At 42.3% G+C, this 18,067-nt stretch overlaps 1 protein-coding gene across 11 annotated transcripts in view; it reads left to right on the forward strand.

Moving 5' to 3' along the window:
* PAG1 (phosphoprotein membrane anchor with glycosphingolipid microdomains 1) overlaps nucleotides 1-18,067 on the forward strand; it is a 136,446-nt gene that overhangs the window by 94,292 nt on the left and 24,087 nt on the right. For 6 of the 11 annotated variants that reach the window (XM_057497938.1, XM_057497937.1, XM_057497941.1 and 3 more), the window contains one exon: nucleotides 16,443-16,649. The exons of 1 other annotated variant lie outside the window; for it this stretch is intronic. In XM_057497938.1, the coding sequence (XP_057353921.1) occupies nucleotides 16,525-16,649 (125 nt within the window). In that variant the 5' untranslated portion in view covers nucleotides 16,443-16,524. Of the gene's footprint in view, nucleotides 1-16,256; nucleotides 16,324-16,442; nucleotides 16,650-17,359; nucleotides 18,032-18,067 lie in introns of those variants that run through there. 4 more of the 11 variants (XM_057497935.1, XM_057497940.1, XM_036919441.2 and 1 more) reach the window with 2 other exon arrangements.

Genomic DNA, 18,067 nt, shown 5'->3' on the forward strand with positions numbered 1-18,067 from the left:
AGGTTGAACAGCCTTAGACGATCACTGCTGAGAAATAATTGTTAGTTCTGTGTTGGCTTCGTGACCATTCATTTGCATTGTTTGCCTACTGTTTGCATTGCATAGGGTCCTATAAATTTCTATAAAAGTCTACTTAAAATTGAATTATATTTTAAACAAATTTGGATTGATCATTCTTTCTAATAGTATTATTTGGAACACATTCATGTCATTTCATACTACTACTCTTTTATAAATACAAATTTATATATTGGATTTGGTTAAGGCAATATCTACCATCTCCTAGAACTTTTTACTGTCACTGGACTTCCTACATTAGAAGCAGCCAGTTCTGATATTGCTAATGATTACAACTTATCATTTGAATTAGACATAGCTCTAATTAACTAACAAAGAGAAATAATCAAATACTAGCTGTATATTTGAATGCTTTATATACATTACATTTTTAAAAGATGCAGATTCTTCTTTAAGTACATGTTTGAATAAAATAAGCTGTTGTTAAAGTTGTCCCAAGAAAGCAGCAGGAGAACCTTACACTGATTAGATGGCAAGGGCACTGAACTGCATCTTTCACAGGACACAAATGTAGCTGATTTTGGTGGTGAAATCACATGTACTTTTTTATATTGAATGGAATATTGAAGGTACTGAATGGAGCCAACATACAAACATATGCACATATTTGGAAGGCTGGCAGAGGGTGGTATCAATATGGCTTTGAGTGCTAGTCTAGACCAAACAGAGGTACCTCAAAATAGACGTGGTGTCCAACTGTTGACTCCATATGTCAGTAGGATTTGTCTTGAAGATATTACAGCTGACTTCCTAGCCAGATCTATTAGTTTCCTATGATAATAATGGAAAGGTAAAATTACTGACAAAAGATCCCAGGTTTTAGTAAATCCACCAACATAAAGTGGATGCTTTTGCAATGTAATTCCCTTCCCAAGCCAGATGTGTATGGGAATGAACAATAGGAAGAGACCCAAAAACTTTTCCATGATAGACTGAGGACCCTATACCCAATAAACATCTGTTGCCCCCAATAAAGAGGTCTACAGAAACCTCAATAGAAGATTGGAAGTGCAGTTTCAAACATTAATGTCTAGCTGCTCTCTGCTGGGAACTGAAAGAAACAACCAAGATCACAAAATGTACAGAGAAGTTCTCTCTGGCAGATGTTTAGAGCCAGCAAGGTACAGGGTGCAGATCACCTCTGCAGAAGTGGCTGGCTCTTTGGGTCTAATTAAAATCCCAACACACACATATTGCATGGAGAACTATAGATTAAAATTGCAACCGTACACACTCGTGTGTAATGTATTAATATCAGTAGTTTCAATCTTAAATAATACAAGAGTATATTCAGAAATACTCTTGGTAAGACTGCAAAGCTATGCATTCATTCACTCCATCAATATTAACCAAGTGTCAGCTACTGTAGGTGCCAGAGTTATAGCTGCAAAGACAAGAATGCCTGTCCTCATGGAGGTTATGTTCCAAAGGGCATCATGCAACCATAACACAAAGACCAATAAATATGCTCTCAGATAGAGGTGACAGGAATGGAAGAGCGGGTAATGGGATAAAGGTTGGGAGTATACAGGAGGGCTTTAGAATGATTGGTCAAAGAAGACCTCCCTGAGAATATGATGTTTTAACAGGGTGGAAAAAATGAGGAGGAACTAGTTGTGTGACAACCTCGAGAGTGGTATTTGCAGTAGATAAACAGCTAGTATAAAAGATCCAGGGTGAGGACAAACTCACTATGTTCGAGAGCTATAAAGAAAAAGCCCATGAGTTTAAAAGGTCATGGCCAGGGAAACTAAGGAACCAGCTGAGGCTGGAGGGGTTGAGCCCACTTGGTCCATGGCGTTCTTACTGAGTTGAACAAAGTATATTGTGTCCATTTAAGCAATGAAGATCAAGAGAAAAGTTAAAGTAGCCTAAAGCATTAAAAAAGTATTATCATAGTAATGTATTGATTTCTAGTACACTCTTTATCTCTAAGAATTATGAATCATTTTGCATGTGGAGAGATGATAAATGTATTTTAGATCAGCTTTGACATGCAACCAAAAAAACAATGGTATGTGAGAAGCAATATCAGACCAGGAGGGTTTTGTATTTCTTATTGAAATTTTTATATTTAAAATAATGCTATGTAATTTATCTAATCAATTATGTTTATCCATACAACTTTTAGATTCATATTTTGAGAGGTGCAGAGAAAAATATGTACATATAACATAGTAGACAATCAAAGAACATGGCTCAGTGTCCATATCCTCTGAGTCTGAATCTTTGTGTTGCAAGCTCAGATTCTACCTTATGGAACAGTTTCTATACCTGCTTTGTTTTTGCCCTGAAGGTGTACACATGCAAAAAGCTTGGTTTATGTGGTTCCTGGGGTAGCCTTGTGTGGGAGAAGGAGTGATGAGCTATTTTATTGTCACATCTTGACTATGCCATGTTCTAATGCTATAAGGAGTAAAATGAAGTAGCATTCGCCAGTGAAGAGTTTAGAAATACGGATGAATAATCTAGCTGAGCGATTCTCAGGCCTAAGTATATATATATATATTCAAATGCTCTGGAGACATTTACAAATATCATTGTCCAGACCCAATCCCTGCTCAATTAATCCAACTTCTGGGGTTAGGCCAGGACATTGGTACATTGTAAAAAGTTTCCCCAGTGATTCTAATGTATAGCCAGGGTTGAAAATGCTAGTCTAATTCAGCAGAATTTATAATTCTCTGTAGCCTTTAGGATATAGTCCTTGGTACTTAAATTTAAAGCTTCACATATGTAATATTTAGAAACTAAGATCTGCCTCTTATAATAAAGACACTTACATAAGACTCTTCAAAATGTGTAAGATAAAAAACTTGTAATCGGTGTTGGTGTAGAGAGAGGAAAGAAAGAGCTAGACTAAGGTAATTGCTATAATTGAAGGATAATTACAGCTTTGAGCTTCCAGCCAGCCATATGAGAGGGAAAGAGAAAAGGAGATATGATTTTTGTATGTACAGTTTAACTATAAAAAAAAAGCAAACTGATTTATCAGGATTTTTTTAAAAAACTCTTCCAAGCACTACAATCACTGAGTGTATCACACAGACACACAAACCCTTATGTACAACACAACAGAACAATGTTCTTAATAGTTTTACAAAAAAATGTAGATAAATAAATCATGACAGTTTCTTCTGTTAATATTTTATAAAAGCCACGTTTTTCTGACATTAATTAAGCAGTGAGTTCAGTGCCCCTAGCTCATGATAATAGAATGGTGTCAGCCACAATGTGGAGGATATTAGTATTTCAGTTGGCAGTGGTGAGAGGGTATCCTCAGTTCATCTGAAAGCCATATCCAGAAATAAACGAGGGGGGAAAGCATCAGATTGCAACTCTGGTAGGAAATGTGAAAGACTGGAATTTGATCTTGCAGCCCAGCCCTACACTTTCTAATCCTCACAGTGATACTGTAATAACACAGTGTTTGGCAGAATATTAATAGTTAAGGGTCTATACTGAAATCATATGCCTTGGTGTCTTAGATGGATCCTGGCTATTGAATCAAGGACTTGAGATAGATGAGTGAATGTTGCAGGATGTCTGGGATTGTTGTTAATTGTATTCCCAGTAAGATGACAGAGTGCATCAGTGACTGGTAGTAGACCAGTTGTCCCTAAAATTTACTTGTGCCCCACATACCATCACCTGCCAATGTTTTAGGAAGTAAAATGAAGTCAGGTTTCCAAGAATTTGGAGAAAGGCCTAAGAAAAAAGTACTGTAACAAAGACTGAATCATTCTCTTAAATTTAAAGTATAATTGTTGTTTTATAATTAGTGTTGAGAAATCACATAACCAGTATAAATAATTGCTTATAAAAAGAACTGGAATGAAGCCACTTGGCTTAGATTATTTAACCCAAAGAATTAAAATGACAAACACTAATATCTTTCCCAATAGCAAAAACTAGGTGTCAATGACTAGTTTGATTTTCCTAAATAAGTTTTCTTTTTGTCCTGAAAACACACTCCTCATCCATTTTGTAAGTATATTTTTCTTGACACGCTCCTGAGAAATGAGAAATAAATAAACAGAGTCCTCTCAAGATCAGATCCTACTGTTGTGTTTCCCACAGTGCGCATCTCCAGAGCTGCCCTCATAGCTGTGCAGTGCATACCCTACACCCCTAGGAGGCACCACTCACATGTTACAGCCTATGTGCCTAGCACAACCAGAGCTACTCAAAGTCTCATGGCAGACAAGTGTGAAGTCACATTCCTGACACCATGTGCAGAATTACTTGGAGGTCCCATTTTACATTTTTTAAGTCATGAATAGTTTTAATTTATGTTCCATAACTATCTGTGTTTGTTTTATTAGTAAAGGTAAATTGAGTGACTTGGACATTCAGGAAGATGTGGCTGGCATCTTTTTCTTGAGCTCACACAACACGTCGCTCAGACGTGCCCCTCCCCATCTGCAGCACTGCCACTTCACTGTGGCCACTCTCCTACTTCTTAATTGAAAGGCTTTGAAATGTTCCTTCAAAAGAGGTTGAAAACCCAGCATAGAAAACTGAGGGGTGGGGTGAGAGATGTCAAAGCCATACCCTGATATTAGCTGTCAACATGCAATGTGAAGACTTCTCTTGTTCTCTGCTTTCCAAAGGAGACACAGATTGGTGCCAAGTGACCATATGACTACCTAACATACAAAAGTGCTCTGAACCCAGCAGGGGAATAGGGGTACCTTTAAAATATTAATGTTAATGAGCCCATATTCTAGGTCTCTCCAAAAAAGTTCTTAATACCATGGCATATAACGTTAGGTTCCAAATGTGATCCTTCAACTTAAAAACCAATGTGACTTTTAAAATATGAAATTCTTCAAATGATACAAAGACTGCTCTAAACACAGCCATAACCCATAACTTCCATTTTATTCATAATTTACAGAGAAAATGGAAAATCTTGAGGGAGAAGACATGATTTTCATTAGCTATGAAGATTTTCAAAATTGCATTCGTTTCAGTTCATTAGGTCTGATAACCACATTAGCTGTGTGATGTTGTAAGGAGAAGCAATGCCCTGCAGAGACTGTAGGGTGAATTTCCTGAGTTTCACTGTGTCTACCCACCTGGACTCTATACAGGACTAGATTTTTCCTTTCACAGGATGAACCTATGAAAACAATACAGCATGTAGAAGCCATATTGATACAACGTTTCCTCTCGCCTTTCCTAATTCCATCTACAATGGTTCCCCCAGCCAGATGCTGTAGGGTTTGAGTCATTCTGAAGCTCTGAAGGCTTGATGAGTAACTTCCAGCTCACTGGGATTCCCATTGGACTCGCAACAAATTCTGAGCAAAGAGTTTTCAGTGAACTACTTATACTTCAGAATCACTTAGGATGTGTGTTAGACAGATTCCTGAGATCCCTTCCAGCTACCTTACATCGAGCTATCCGAGGCTGAGGCCTGGGCTTCAGCAGGTGTGGTGAAGCGGGGCTTGACAGATTTCAGAGGGCTCTGTGTCAGGGCTGGTGCCCTCACACGGCCTAGGAGGCACAGCAGGTGGGGCCAACGAGGGACCTGGAGGCTGTGCACTTCGGTTCGAATCAAGGCCAGTTACTCGGTAGAGTCACTGTCAAAACACTCATGCATTTAAATTGAGAGGATATTCTCTCATTCAGAAATGAGATACTGACCTACCCTGTCATATCTCTACTCAGACCTTGCAGTTTATCCCAGATTGCCTTTTATATCTAGTCTAAAGTGTTTTGGGCTCTCTGGGATATTAATGGCCTTTGTAATGAACATGAACCTCTTCCAAAGAATGTGACGGTTTCTGACTGTTCCACGGTTAGTCACGTCAGGCCATGTAAGAACAGGATCTCCATCGGTGTTGATACTCTGTTACACCTATTTCTCCTACCCTGTCAACATAGTTTTACCTTCCCTAAATTGGGCAAAGCAGGAAAGGAAAATGAATGTTTTGAATATGTAGACAGGTACATATATAAGCCATTCTTAAATTCACAAAGTACCCCATGGATTAAGGTTAGCTGTAGACAAAGTGGTAAAGCAGAAAAACCTACCAGAAAAGTCCCCCATGTGTGCTCCCCTTGCCAGCCCGACACCCAGTGCCCTCCACACTGGCCTCAACCCTCCCCCTCCTCCTCCACTCTCTTCTCCTCACCAGCTGACTAGGTCTCTTCCAGCATCTTTTTTAAATGCACATGCCACCTCTTCCATGAATATTTGGTTTTTAAGCTTTGCTTTAACTATAAAGTGAAGGCAGTTTCCTCCCAGTTGGTAGGAGGGGGCAGGGCTTTCTACAGGTACCTTCCCTGGTCCTTGAAATCCTACAGGTCCTCAGAGGCTGGCTGACATTGACTGTGATCAAGTGCATGCATGGAAGTGGTTCTTCCCACCCTGAAAGCATGCAGAGGCTGTCTTTGAAATCCTAGACACATCGAGGACAGTTCTCAGCTTGAAGCTACATCCGTCCAAGGGCACTGCAGCGGTGTCAGGGCCCCGGTGCCTCTGCCGCCCAGCCTGGCAGAATCAAGCTAGAATGATTGTGACGAACTGTTATTTCTAATGCAATATGGGAGGAGTGAAAGGACTGTGGCTCTTTTCCTTTCTGATTTCACATGTTTGGAATTCAACAATAAATAGTTTTTCATTTTTGAACAAGATATATGTCTGTATTAGAAACTTAATTCTATTTCTCCTCTTGCAAATTAAATTTTGTAATGGAATTGCAGAAGACCAGTGAAATCTCACATTCCAGGTGTGATTAAAAGAGGAAACAGTGCTTGACACAGAATGGGTATTTAGCAATTATTTGTTTAACGAATTACAGTGTCAAAGAGTGAAACACACTTTGTTCCTTAGCGTCAAAGAGTAAGAAATAACATCAGAGGTATTAGTCAAGAAACCAGTGAAACCAACCAAAAGAGCTGGCCAGCTTTAACGACAGAGACAGAGGACTCCAAAATGTTCTGTCACAATTGGAGTCTCCTCAAGCTAATCAAGACCTGAGATGGGAAATCGGATAGATCCTTTTCAGACTTGCTGTCTCTGTAAGATTTTCCTGAATCGGAGCATATGCCTTTAAGAAGCCTCGGAAGGTTCCAGCAGCTGCCTTTTCTCTCTACATTACCTGTGTGTGTCCATCTGCATATTTTGGTTTGATTTTGCATGTTGTTTAAAGGCTGTTATAAATAAGAGCTGTAAATGTCTGAATATACAACTAGATGTTAATGAAAACAGACTCGAGTCAGCCCTGCAGCCAGTGTGCGGAGGTGGCTGTGCCAGAGGCAGCTGTCGGGATGGTTCCTGGCACTGGACGCTGACTGCAGGCCGCCTGTGACCTCTCCTCCTAATGTTCTCATGACTGGAGTGGCTCATCAGGTTTTCCCTGGCTGTGCTTTCCAGGGATTTGAAAGTATTGATCACACTGAGAATTTCAGGTTCTTGCTGGGTCAATATTTCCATTTGGATGGAAAGTCCAGAAATTTTTATACTTCAGTAATCACCAGCTGCTTTTGTCAAATGATAGACTCTCAGAGCTGGAAAGAAGCCTTATAGGTGACCTCATTTTTCAGAAGGAGAAACTGAGGCACTTGTTTTATAATGTGGTGGAAGAAAACAGAGCAGACCCTGGGTCTGTACCTCCACATACCAGTGACAGGTCCACTCATGGCCATTTCATTAGATTCTGGACTGGTAAAGAAATGCCTCAGGTTTGATCACTCATGGGGGAATCAGGAGGGCCCTTAAGACACAAGAGCTCCGACCTCATCTTCATGTAACTGGGAGTGAGATGAAGGCCAAGTTTCAGCACGAGGATTCTGGCTGGAGGACCCTACAGCCCCAGTGGAAGGAAAATGAACCACTGCACTAGTGCTACTTCACATGTGGTCCTCAGGCCAGCAACCCAGACCTTACCTGGAGCCGATGAGAGATGCGGAACTCAGAATCAGCACCTTAACCAGATCCCCAGGTGTTCTGAAGCTTGCACCAGAGAGCGCTATTCTAGAACAGTCTTCTCAAATTTCAGCATGCATCACAGTCACCTGGAGGGCTTGTTGAAACAGAGATTGTGGGCCCCACCCCAGACTTTTTGATTCATAAGCCTCAGGGAGGGCCTGGGATTCTGCATTTTTAATCAAGTTTCCAGATGATGCTTAGGCTTCTGGTCCAGGACCACCCTTTGAGGAACTCCATTCTGCAAGATCCATGACCCTGTCGCTCCTCTATGAGGAACTTGGGGTCATACCGCTTGAGTCATCTGCACCCCCTCCTGGCAGAAAGCCGTGAGGACAAGCCTTGTGAACCTTTTTTTTCAAATGCAGGTTCTGACTTCTAATGAGCTAGTCATGCTGACATCCCCCAGCCCTGAGTAGTTATAACACCAGCAAGTAACTTGTGAGGAGAATTTTTGAGGATTTTGATTCTGATTTTTAGCAGTCAACAAAAAGTATTTTGCCTGCCAATTTTACAATATAAAGAATTCTTAGTATTTTTAAACTAAGTAAAGATGAGAATTACAGGTGAGAATTATGCATGAAGCACAGGGCAGTAGTTAAGCCAGCCTCTTGCCAGTAGCCAGATGAGTATTTAGCCAGCTGCCCTTCCACGCAGAGGCAGAAGTTCAGGGGAAGGTGTGGCAGAGACCGCAGGCTGGCTTTATCTAACTCAGCTGCAGCTCACAGTGAAGCCAGTGCTACCGAGTAGCATTTCTCTGCTCCATTACTTAAATTGCCATCTAATTCTCAAACTCTACTTCCACCCTGAGAGTGTGCTTTTCCCAGAATAAGCACCCTTTGCTGTGCAGTGTCAGCGAGGCAGCGTGGGCAGGGCAGGGCTTGGTCAAAGCTCACTGGGGCGGGACAGATGGGGATGTAATTCGCTGTCCAACCACAGTCCACCCAAGTGTTAAAATGAATCTAATCTTTCAAACACCATGAGGCATGAGTGAAGGATTTGAGAGGCATTTATGTCACATGGTAAATTTCTGAATTTCCCTCAGCAAAGAAACTGAAATTTGTTTTGGATTAAGTCTTTTACTATTTAGGAAAAAAAGTGGCTGAATCACTGTGAGTCAGAAGCCAAATAAAAATAGGTGCAAAGCAGAGCTTGACAGAGCAGGACTGTAAGAGTCCGAGTCTTAGTGTATCGGCCTGTGTGGAAACACTGAATCCTCCCAAGACCCCAGTGAAGCTCATGGGGCAAGGGCTGCAAGATCCCTGGGTCCCCTGGTCCACTGGGAGGAAGACCCCTGAGGAACGCGTGGGTGGGAAAGAGCAGTGAGTGAATCAGCAGAGAGTGAACATTCTTCTCTTTGGTGCTGAAAACAAGTCAGGAGAGGGGGAGGTAAGAGGCCCAGAAGCTGGGGAGGATCCCACATCCTCCCGTCTGCTGCTGTTCCTGGTGCTGGGAGATTATGAGCACGGAGGGGACGGCCCACCCCCTCTGTGAGGACACACTGCTAGGCAGCACGCAGAAAGTGCTGGGGGCACTGCGTCTGGAAACCTAGAGCTGTGTGATCCTAGACAAGGCAATTAACTTTGAGCTTCAGTTTTCTCATCCATAAATAGATTCACAGCCACATCAAAGGTCATAGGGATTAAATGACATAATGTGTAGAAAAATGGCTGGTATATAGTATGTACTCATTTAGGTTTTTCCAGTTTTTTAATTTCCAGCCTTTGAGTCAAAACTGATAAGTAACATGCATCTTAGAACCTGGGGTACCCTGGTTAGAGGCAAGATAACTGCATGAAGGCTGGAGGCAGTTCCACGGAGATCTACCTCCCAGGTAGTCTGATAAGCAGACTTTTGTAGCTCTTGTGTCCCGTAGAATGTCAACATCATTTGAGGAGGCTGAGAATTTTCTCCTCCTAATTCTTACCATCTGTGAAGGCCTGGTCAGTATCCACCTCTTCTGAATGCCTCTTCTCCTCTGACCTATTAGCTCATTCAACTACTAATTCATTCAGCTTACCTATTAAGTGCCTCCTGTGTACCACACTAACGCTACAGGTGTGAACCAGATAGGTCGTGCACGGTACCTCCTCTTGGAGCTTAGACCAGCAGAGGGGCCACATGGAGGCCCTCAACATTTCAATTGTGAATAATGCTATGAAGGAAAAAGCTTGTCAAAAAAGAAAAAAAAAACAGTGGGGGGCTAAACTAAACTTGGGAGTAGGGGGTAGCATCAGGAAAGCAGCTCTAAAGAAGTGACATATATACTGAGACCTGAAGGGCAGTTGGGAGTCCATAATTTGAAAAACATGGGAAGGAGGGCCAAGAATATTTAAGTCTCTTCTTTCCTTTGAGAAATATAGGCCCAGCCCCTTATGAGAAAAGGAAGAGGAAAGTGTTCCTAGGAGCTGGAGAAGGCCTCAGTGTCGTTGCTGAGAAGGGGTCAGAGGAGCACTAAGGTTGGGGGTGCGTGAGGTCGTCAGTGCTGACAGGCCTTCTGAGGTTCATGTGCAGAGAAACCAACTTTTCCAGTGTTGTGACTTTTCTCAAGAGATGTTCAGCTGCTCCAGTGACAGTGCAAGAAGCCAGATGGCTGTGTTCCTTCCAGAGTTAACATTTTGCCTTAAGACACACTTAGCTTATTTTTTAACTGTTGTCTTGATGTTCATTTCTTTTATTCTCCTTCTCTCCCTTACCTTATAAATTATTAAACTTGCACTTGGAGAGCCAGCTTGGGAATCTACTTATCTTTCTTCCTACAGAAATAAGTGTTCAAATAAATGTTTCTTGACTGGCTCCTATTTTCCAGCTCATGTAGAAGCTGAGAATATGGGGGAAAATGAGGTGGATCTATCCCTGCCTTTAAGGAACTTGTACTGTAGATCAGATGAGCAGACAGGAAGCAACATGCCCGGCAGATGCCCGGCAGGAAGCAACAGATCCTACAGCCTTGCCCTGCACACTTTCTGGAGCATGCCACTAAGACCTGACTGCAGAATGAAGTCCTTTTACCTGTGTTCCTCACTCTTCTCTAAGCATCAATCAGTACCTCCTCCTCCCCCTTGTTCCCTCCTTTTCTCTCTTGAGATTTACCTTTAAAAATAAAAAACCTTGGGAATTGGTTTTCAAGTCAGGATATGAGCAAAAGCAGCCATAGAAGTTATTCTTTGTATGTCAACGGTACTTACCTTTTGGCTTTTCTGAAGGCAAAACCAGAATGGTGGTGGCCCTTTCATAAGCAATAAACTATAGATTGTAGTGTAAGTTTAATGTATTTTTTAAGACAACTGAGAGCCACACAGACCCCTCCCCCATTTCCTGTGTGGATCAATAGGTTACAAAAAGTAATCAGGTTATGCTGACAGACGGCCTTAAGGATTTATAACATGCTCTTAGGATGAGTGCCTGTTCTTCTGCCCTCAGCAGCAAGCTTCTTAACAGGGTCGGTTTCGTGCCAGTGGAGCTTCCCAGGGTCCTTTCTCCCGTGCTCACAGGTGGTGGGTGGGCTCTCTGCTGCTGCTGCAGACAGAATGTCAGGACATTGTCCCGTAATGATGTTATTATATGGTTCAAGAAACTGAAGCACGAAAATCTCACCACGGGGTCCTTTACCACTTTCTCCTCTGTGGGTGTATTTCCCCTGACTCAGAGAAGGAGAGAAACAGAGAGCTTTGCAACGACCCTACTCGGCATAGAGCCTTTGCGCCTTAGCTGGGGGCACAGTAACATTTGCCTGGTGGTTCCCTGTGTTTGAGCAGCTGGTTAACTCCCATTCCCACGAAGGTCAGTGGAGCAGGCCGGCCTGTATCAGAGCCCCTGTAATCTGAAGAGAAGTCTACCTCGATTAACTATTACAACTCTTTCAGAAGACTCAGAATTCCTTTGAGACGTTAACTGAGCGTTAGCATGTGCCTTGCACGACAGGAGTCCAGCAAAGAACTTCGCTCTTCAGCCATTGTGAAATTTGTTTGATTCATCTGTAGCTCACGAAGTATCGTTTTACCACATGTTTCCACACCTGGTAATGACCGCGAAGGGGGACGTCCCACCAAGTAGGGTCCCTGACCTCCTATTTCGTCCCATCAGTGAGGGGTCATGAGTGGAGAAGGGTTCCATCATGCTTAATTATGAGTGGCTCAGGACAGCTACAAAATGGCAATGATTATCATTACTGAGCTAAGCCTGCATCAAAGGAATTACAGTGTCTGCTTCTGGAGCTAATTGCAGCCATCCCAACTCTATCAAAGTATTATTTACAGAATTTGCCGTGATCAGGGCACCTACCTTTCAATAGTGTTTGGCTAAAAAAACAGACAGCTTGCATTTGGTGTGCACATTTCATCAATTTCATCTGGTTTTTGTTTTCTTTCCTGTTGGAATTGATTTTGGTGGCCGATAGTCTAGGCTAATTAAGAGAAAACACCAAGCTTAAGGCAGGAACTGCATGACGGACTGGCCGTCCTTGTGGAGCCTGACGACAGGGCTGAGAAAGAATTGTTCTGCCACCTCGTGGTCCAACGTGGTACTCGCTTTTAAAGTAAAAGGCCATTGGGGGTTTTTTCCTACTGATTGTATCACTTGAGTTAAATCATGAAATGAATGGATATAAAAGGATAAGAGATTATGGAGAAAACAACTTTTTCCAAAACATTTTAGTCCAACATAAGTATCCAAGCCAACTCCTGAGAGGATCCCCAACAGAAGTCCTATAACCTTAAGTCCTTTAATTTCAAGAAGTCCTATAACCCAAGGACCTTTCTCAGGACCAAATGACAAGACCCGAGAGCAGTCTGAAATAATGTAAAATTGGGGTGGAGGTTGTACCATTGCCTCTTTTACAGCAATATCATACATTCATGTTAAATTACAGTGTTGAGCCACAATTGTACATCAATGCAGCCAATAACAAAGTCTGTTCTAAAACAAAAAGCATTGATAAACAACTATTAAACTAAATCAATTTCATTAATATTAGGATCTTCTGCAACTCACCTTAGTGGGATACTTGGGTGCCGTAATAAATGTTAGCTGACGTACAATGGCTGGTCTTCCTTTGTCCTAAGCTGGATAACTCAGAGTGTTTACACATATGGCCTGACCACAGAATATTTTTTAAACTTTGAAGAAAAAATAATATTCTATAACTGAATCCAATTTATTAAGTTAGGTAAGAACAGGGCTGAGAGAAATAGGCTTAGCTATCTCCATGAAAAAATCATGAGAGATTGCCCCAAATTGCTTGTATATTTCTGCTGTTACAGAGCAATTCTGGATACTCACAAAATAACCTACCTGATACAGGAATTAGCAGAAAATAAGGAGGTTAGCCTTGAATTACCTTTTCCACATGGAAGCTGGCTGGTGAGGGGCACGGTGTGTGGTCTGGAAAATGCCATCATTGTCCCAGGGCCCTTCCTCCTCAAGGTGACTTGTACTTCCCAGACACTGTGCCTCTTATTCTCCCCTTTTATCACGGATCTTGAGAGAAGCCTACCAGCCGCAGGGAAGGACACTGATCCCCCCACTGCTCCAGTGAAACTAAACGGAGGGCCCCTGAGCACTGCCTGAAGCACGGTGAAACCTGTGTGTGCATGAGGGCCCAGCCTTGGGGAGAAAGGCCATTCCACTTCTTGGAAAGCCGGGACCATCCAAATGAGGCCTCCACTCTCATCCCCACCAAGAAATAAGAATATATATGCATCTGCCCATAGTGGGGGAGGGCAGTCCTGTAGACAAGCCACCAAAATTTAGGAAAGAGATGACCAGTGACAGAATGGGCAGGAGAATTATGGGAACAGAAGTCCAGGAGAGAAGAGTAACAGGGGCGTAGACCTTCCTTAAAATGGAAATAATGCCCCCGGGGAGCTCTGCTGTGAGGGTCGAAGTTCACATCTGGGTAGACCCCACCCGCTGCCAGGCCCCTGAAAGAGCAGCTGCTGCCATGCCTGCCCCGCGCGGCGCTGGTCCTCCTGCACGCCGTTTTCCGACAAGAAAGCTGCCCAGCAGTCGGAGCCCACACCCTAGGGAGTACAGGGTATCCGCCTTAGAAACATGATGGTGATCATTCTTTTCACTGTGAGGTTTTTGTCCACCATGAGAACTTCTGGAAAAAATACTTCAGTGACTATTCAGCAAATTCTGATTGAAGGGGAGTAAGCCAGGAGTTTCGCCACGTTTTGTCTCTGAGTTATATCCTTTATTCAGGAGCTAGTAATAAGCTACTTTCATCTTCTTTCCCCCACACTGTTCTGATAGGCGGGCACCCCACATATTTCATGATAGTCTATCTGTTATCCCCTGTTAAGAGAGCAAGAAAAGAAACGTGTACCGAAATGGAGAGAGGTGCTACAGATCCCACACTAGCGTGCTGGCTGGAAATCTGGCTTTTGAATAATTCACACAGCAAACTATTTTCTAGGAACCTGGCACTTTATAAATAGACATTGATTAAGTCTGTTGTATGAATGAATGGGTGAATGAATGGAGAAACAAATGCCCCAACAGAGATCTTTTGTTTGCACTTCCTAAAATGCGTTATGCTTTGGACCTGCGTCATAAAATTTTATTTCATATATATTCATAGGTCATCATGATTTATGTGCTTGCTTGACTGTATTTTAATAACTTACTGTGGTGCCAGTTTGTAGTCTAAGCTTAAAGTGAATTATTCATTTCTTCAACAAATCTGAAGAGAAGTGGTGGTTATTTCCATTCAGTTATAGCTGCCCAGGGAAGACGCACAAAAGCAATTTGACCACCCATTACTGTGTGCATGTAGTGTTTACAGGCAAATATATACCCACATAGGAATAAAGAAGTCCTATATTACACAGGAAGTTGTACATTTATATATTTATAGAGCATTAGGAAGTGTTCGTGTTGATTCAAGGGCCCAAGGAAAACAAGGGACTTCTTTATCTCCTAGGATTCTCTCTGCATACATTGCAGATACAAGTTTCTTTTCTCCAACTTTTTATTTTTCTTCAACCTTAAATATTCAGTTAAATGTGATGTGTTTCACCTGGAGAAAAGTTGGTCCCATTAAACTGCCTTTGCTAAAATTGCTTTTATTCTCCTTTTACGGTGCCCTCCTGTTTGCCACCAGCTGCCCAGATGCCCATCTGATGTGAGCATTCAGTGATGGCTAAATATAATGACAGCTCTTTCAGTGAAGCAAATGAAAATGTAAACGTTGGCAGTCTTTTTCAGGAAAAAAATTTTTTTTGAGTTCTAATTCATGATCATAAGACAAAAATATTTGCTTACTTTATTGATGAAACTTGAAAATATGATTAAGGCTTTTAAGTTAGAATGTTCTAGAACTGAGCAAAGCAAATGTTCTTTAATAAAACAAGGGCTCTCTGATGAGCAATAATCATTTATTTGATATACTACTAAATTTTTCAAACTCTACACCTCTTAAAACATTTTGCAAAACTAAGTGACCAATTTCATTTCAAAGCATGGGAGCTAGAACAGGGAACAGCAGCCTCCAAGGAGAAGGAGCTTCCCTAGGGGCTAAGACCACAAGCTTTGGGGTCAGAGACATCTAGACTCACATCCTCTCCCTGCCCTTAGCACCTGTGACACCCGGAAGGACTTACTCTGTGTCTTGGCCTTTCAGCTTCCTTGTCTAAAATGGGGATCAGCATGTCTTCTTCACAGGCTGGTGGCAGCGATTAAATGAGGAAAGCATGTAGCAGAGTCCCGGGCACATGCCAGGTACTAAAATATACTAGATACAGCTCTTAGACTTAATTTGTAGTTGTTTATAAATAGACCTTATTTACTGCTAGTGATGTATTCTTAGCACACACTTTTGTCCTTTTTTTTGAAAATGTACTTATTGAGTGCTCACGGAAGCTCAGTGAAAGCCAGTGAAAGCTCACTGAAAATAAACACTCACATACTCAGAATACATAACTTTATGAAGGTGAATATAATGACATGCTATTTCATTAATTATACTGACCTTAAACCTTTTCAAAGAAAAGCAGGTTTAGGGAGCTAGGGAGACAAGTGGGAAAGATATAAACTACACTTTTGTGAAATTTGTAAATGCTTTACTGTCTTCTGGGGGAAAAAAGACTGCAAATAAACATTTATTTATTTGTTAGGGAGTACTTGGAATCTTACTTATTTGAACACTTTAAGAATCTGTCTCCAACATAACAAAATAATAAGACCTCCGTTGCCTCAAACATCATGCACTTGTACATCCCCACTTTACATCTTTCAGTGAGGAAAATGAAGGCCTAGATGGTGGAGAGGACTTTCCCAGAGCAAGGCGTTGAGTGGAGCCCCAGGTATACCACACACACCTCCCTGACTGCTCAGGCCTTCCTCCCGGCAGGAGCTCATTACAAGATGCCTGCACTTCCCAGTGAGGTTTGGCGAGTTTCAAACCACGTTGGTCTCTCTGCAGGAGGACACAGCCCTCTGCCCCCATGTTACCACCTCTGAAGGGCTGACGACTCCATCAGCTGGTGCCTCTTCCAACCGCCACCATGGGGCCCTCCGGGAACATGCTGGGCAGTGGACAAATGCACATTGTCCTATGGGGGAGTTTGGCAGCTGTGGCCACTTTTCTCCTCATCACCTTCCTCATCTTCCTGTGTTCCAGTTGTGACAGGTAAGAGCCCAGGCATCTCCTGGAACCTTGAAATAACACATCCCCTGTACCCAGAAGGCTCTTTATATAAAAAGCCTCTTATAAATGGACTCACACTACACAGACACTCACAGAAACTCATGTGTTTAGATTAGCTTACTTCTCAGCTGCCAAGAATCCCAGGACATTTTTCATTAGTTAAATGAAAATCCATATTTGATTCTGCCAGGGAGCAACTCAAACAGCCCTGATATATGAAACTCCTAGAATGAACTTCCTGCTGTTCTTTGGAGCACAGCCTTGTCAATATTTATCTTGTCTTTTTCCATCTGTGGATATTTGAAAATCTAAGTATGATGTACATTAAAGCTATTCTTTTTGCTGCCACTTGAGAGTTACTGAGAATTTTTGCTGTTATATGGCTTTGGACAGATCGTTTTATTAAAAATTTGCAATCCAGAACTGCAGTTTCTTAAGAAACAGATGGAGTTTTTTTCCTACAAGAAAGACACGTTGTATATGAAATATTCACCCTGTGATTCTTAGAAGTATGTTTCCTCTCACTCCGTGTCTCCTTCACACAAAATGTCCATAACCCCCCCTCCCACCCACCCCCAAAAAAAGAGATCTTAGTTCAGAGAAAAGCAAAAGCCAGGAGTCATTTTCCAGGCGTTCAGACATTGTTATGATCCATGCAGCCTCCTGGTGGGTCGGCTGCTGGACCAGCCAGCCCTCTTCCAATCCTTCCCAGTAACCTCAGAAGAGACTCAACAAGTGTCATTTTAAAGCCTCGATGTGGCTTCCTAATATGAAGTCTCTGTCAAGAGGGGAAAAGCTGGGCTCTCCAAACCCAGGTTGCCTCCTAATCCCTGCGCAGTAATGGCCCAGGCCTCTATGGCTGGGACAGAGTCTGGCCAGAAAGATGAAACAGAGGCGAGCAGGGAGTTGGCTCCCCCGGGGCCCCGGAATGTCGCCTCTGTATGTATTTACACTCCCACTAGGTGTCACTGTTGCCCTACACATATATGGGAAACATATTTTCTAGGATGGCTTTCTTTAGTCTGTCCTGAGTAAAAATAAATTCTATTTTTACTCGACAGTCCTGGACTTTTCCATAGACTGGAAGTACATGACTCATCCCGAGAGCACGTACCCTTTGAGACATGCCAAAATTTGCATTTTCTTTCCTTATTTTCTCAATCCCATTGCAGTGTGTGACTGCAAAGCCTGAGTTAAAAGAAGTAGAGATAAATTGTCTAGATTTTCTTAAAAATAAAAAAAAATGGTGAGGTTATAATACCTTTCAGAATTTTAGATATGAACAGTCTCCACTTGGGAACCTGCCTCAGCCCTTCTGTTGTGAACGTGTATTTTCTCCTCGGAGGACAGGGAAAGCCGGAGTGGTGAGGGTCCCTTGCTGCGGCCCAAACCCTTGTGCC

The sequence above is a fragment of the Manis pentadactyla genome, chromosome 3 (assembly GCF_030020395.1).
Source record: "Manis pentadactyla isolate mManPen7 chromosome 3, mManPen7.hap1, whole genome shotgun sequence".
Lineage (NCBI taxonomy): Eukaryota > Metazoa > Chordata > Mammalia > Pholidota > Manidae > Manis > Manis pentadactyla.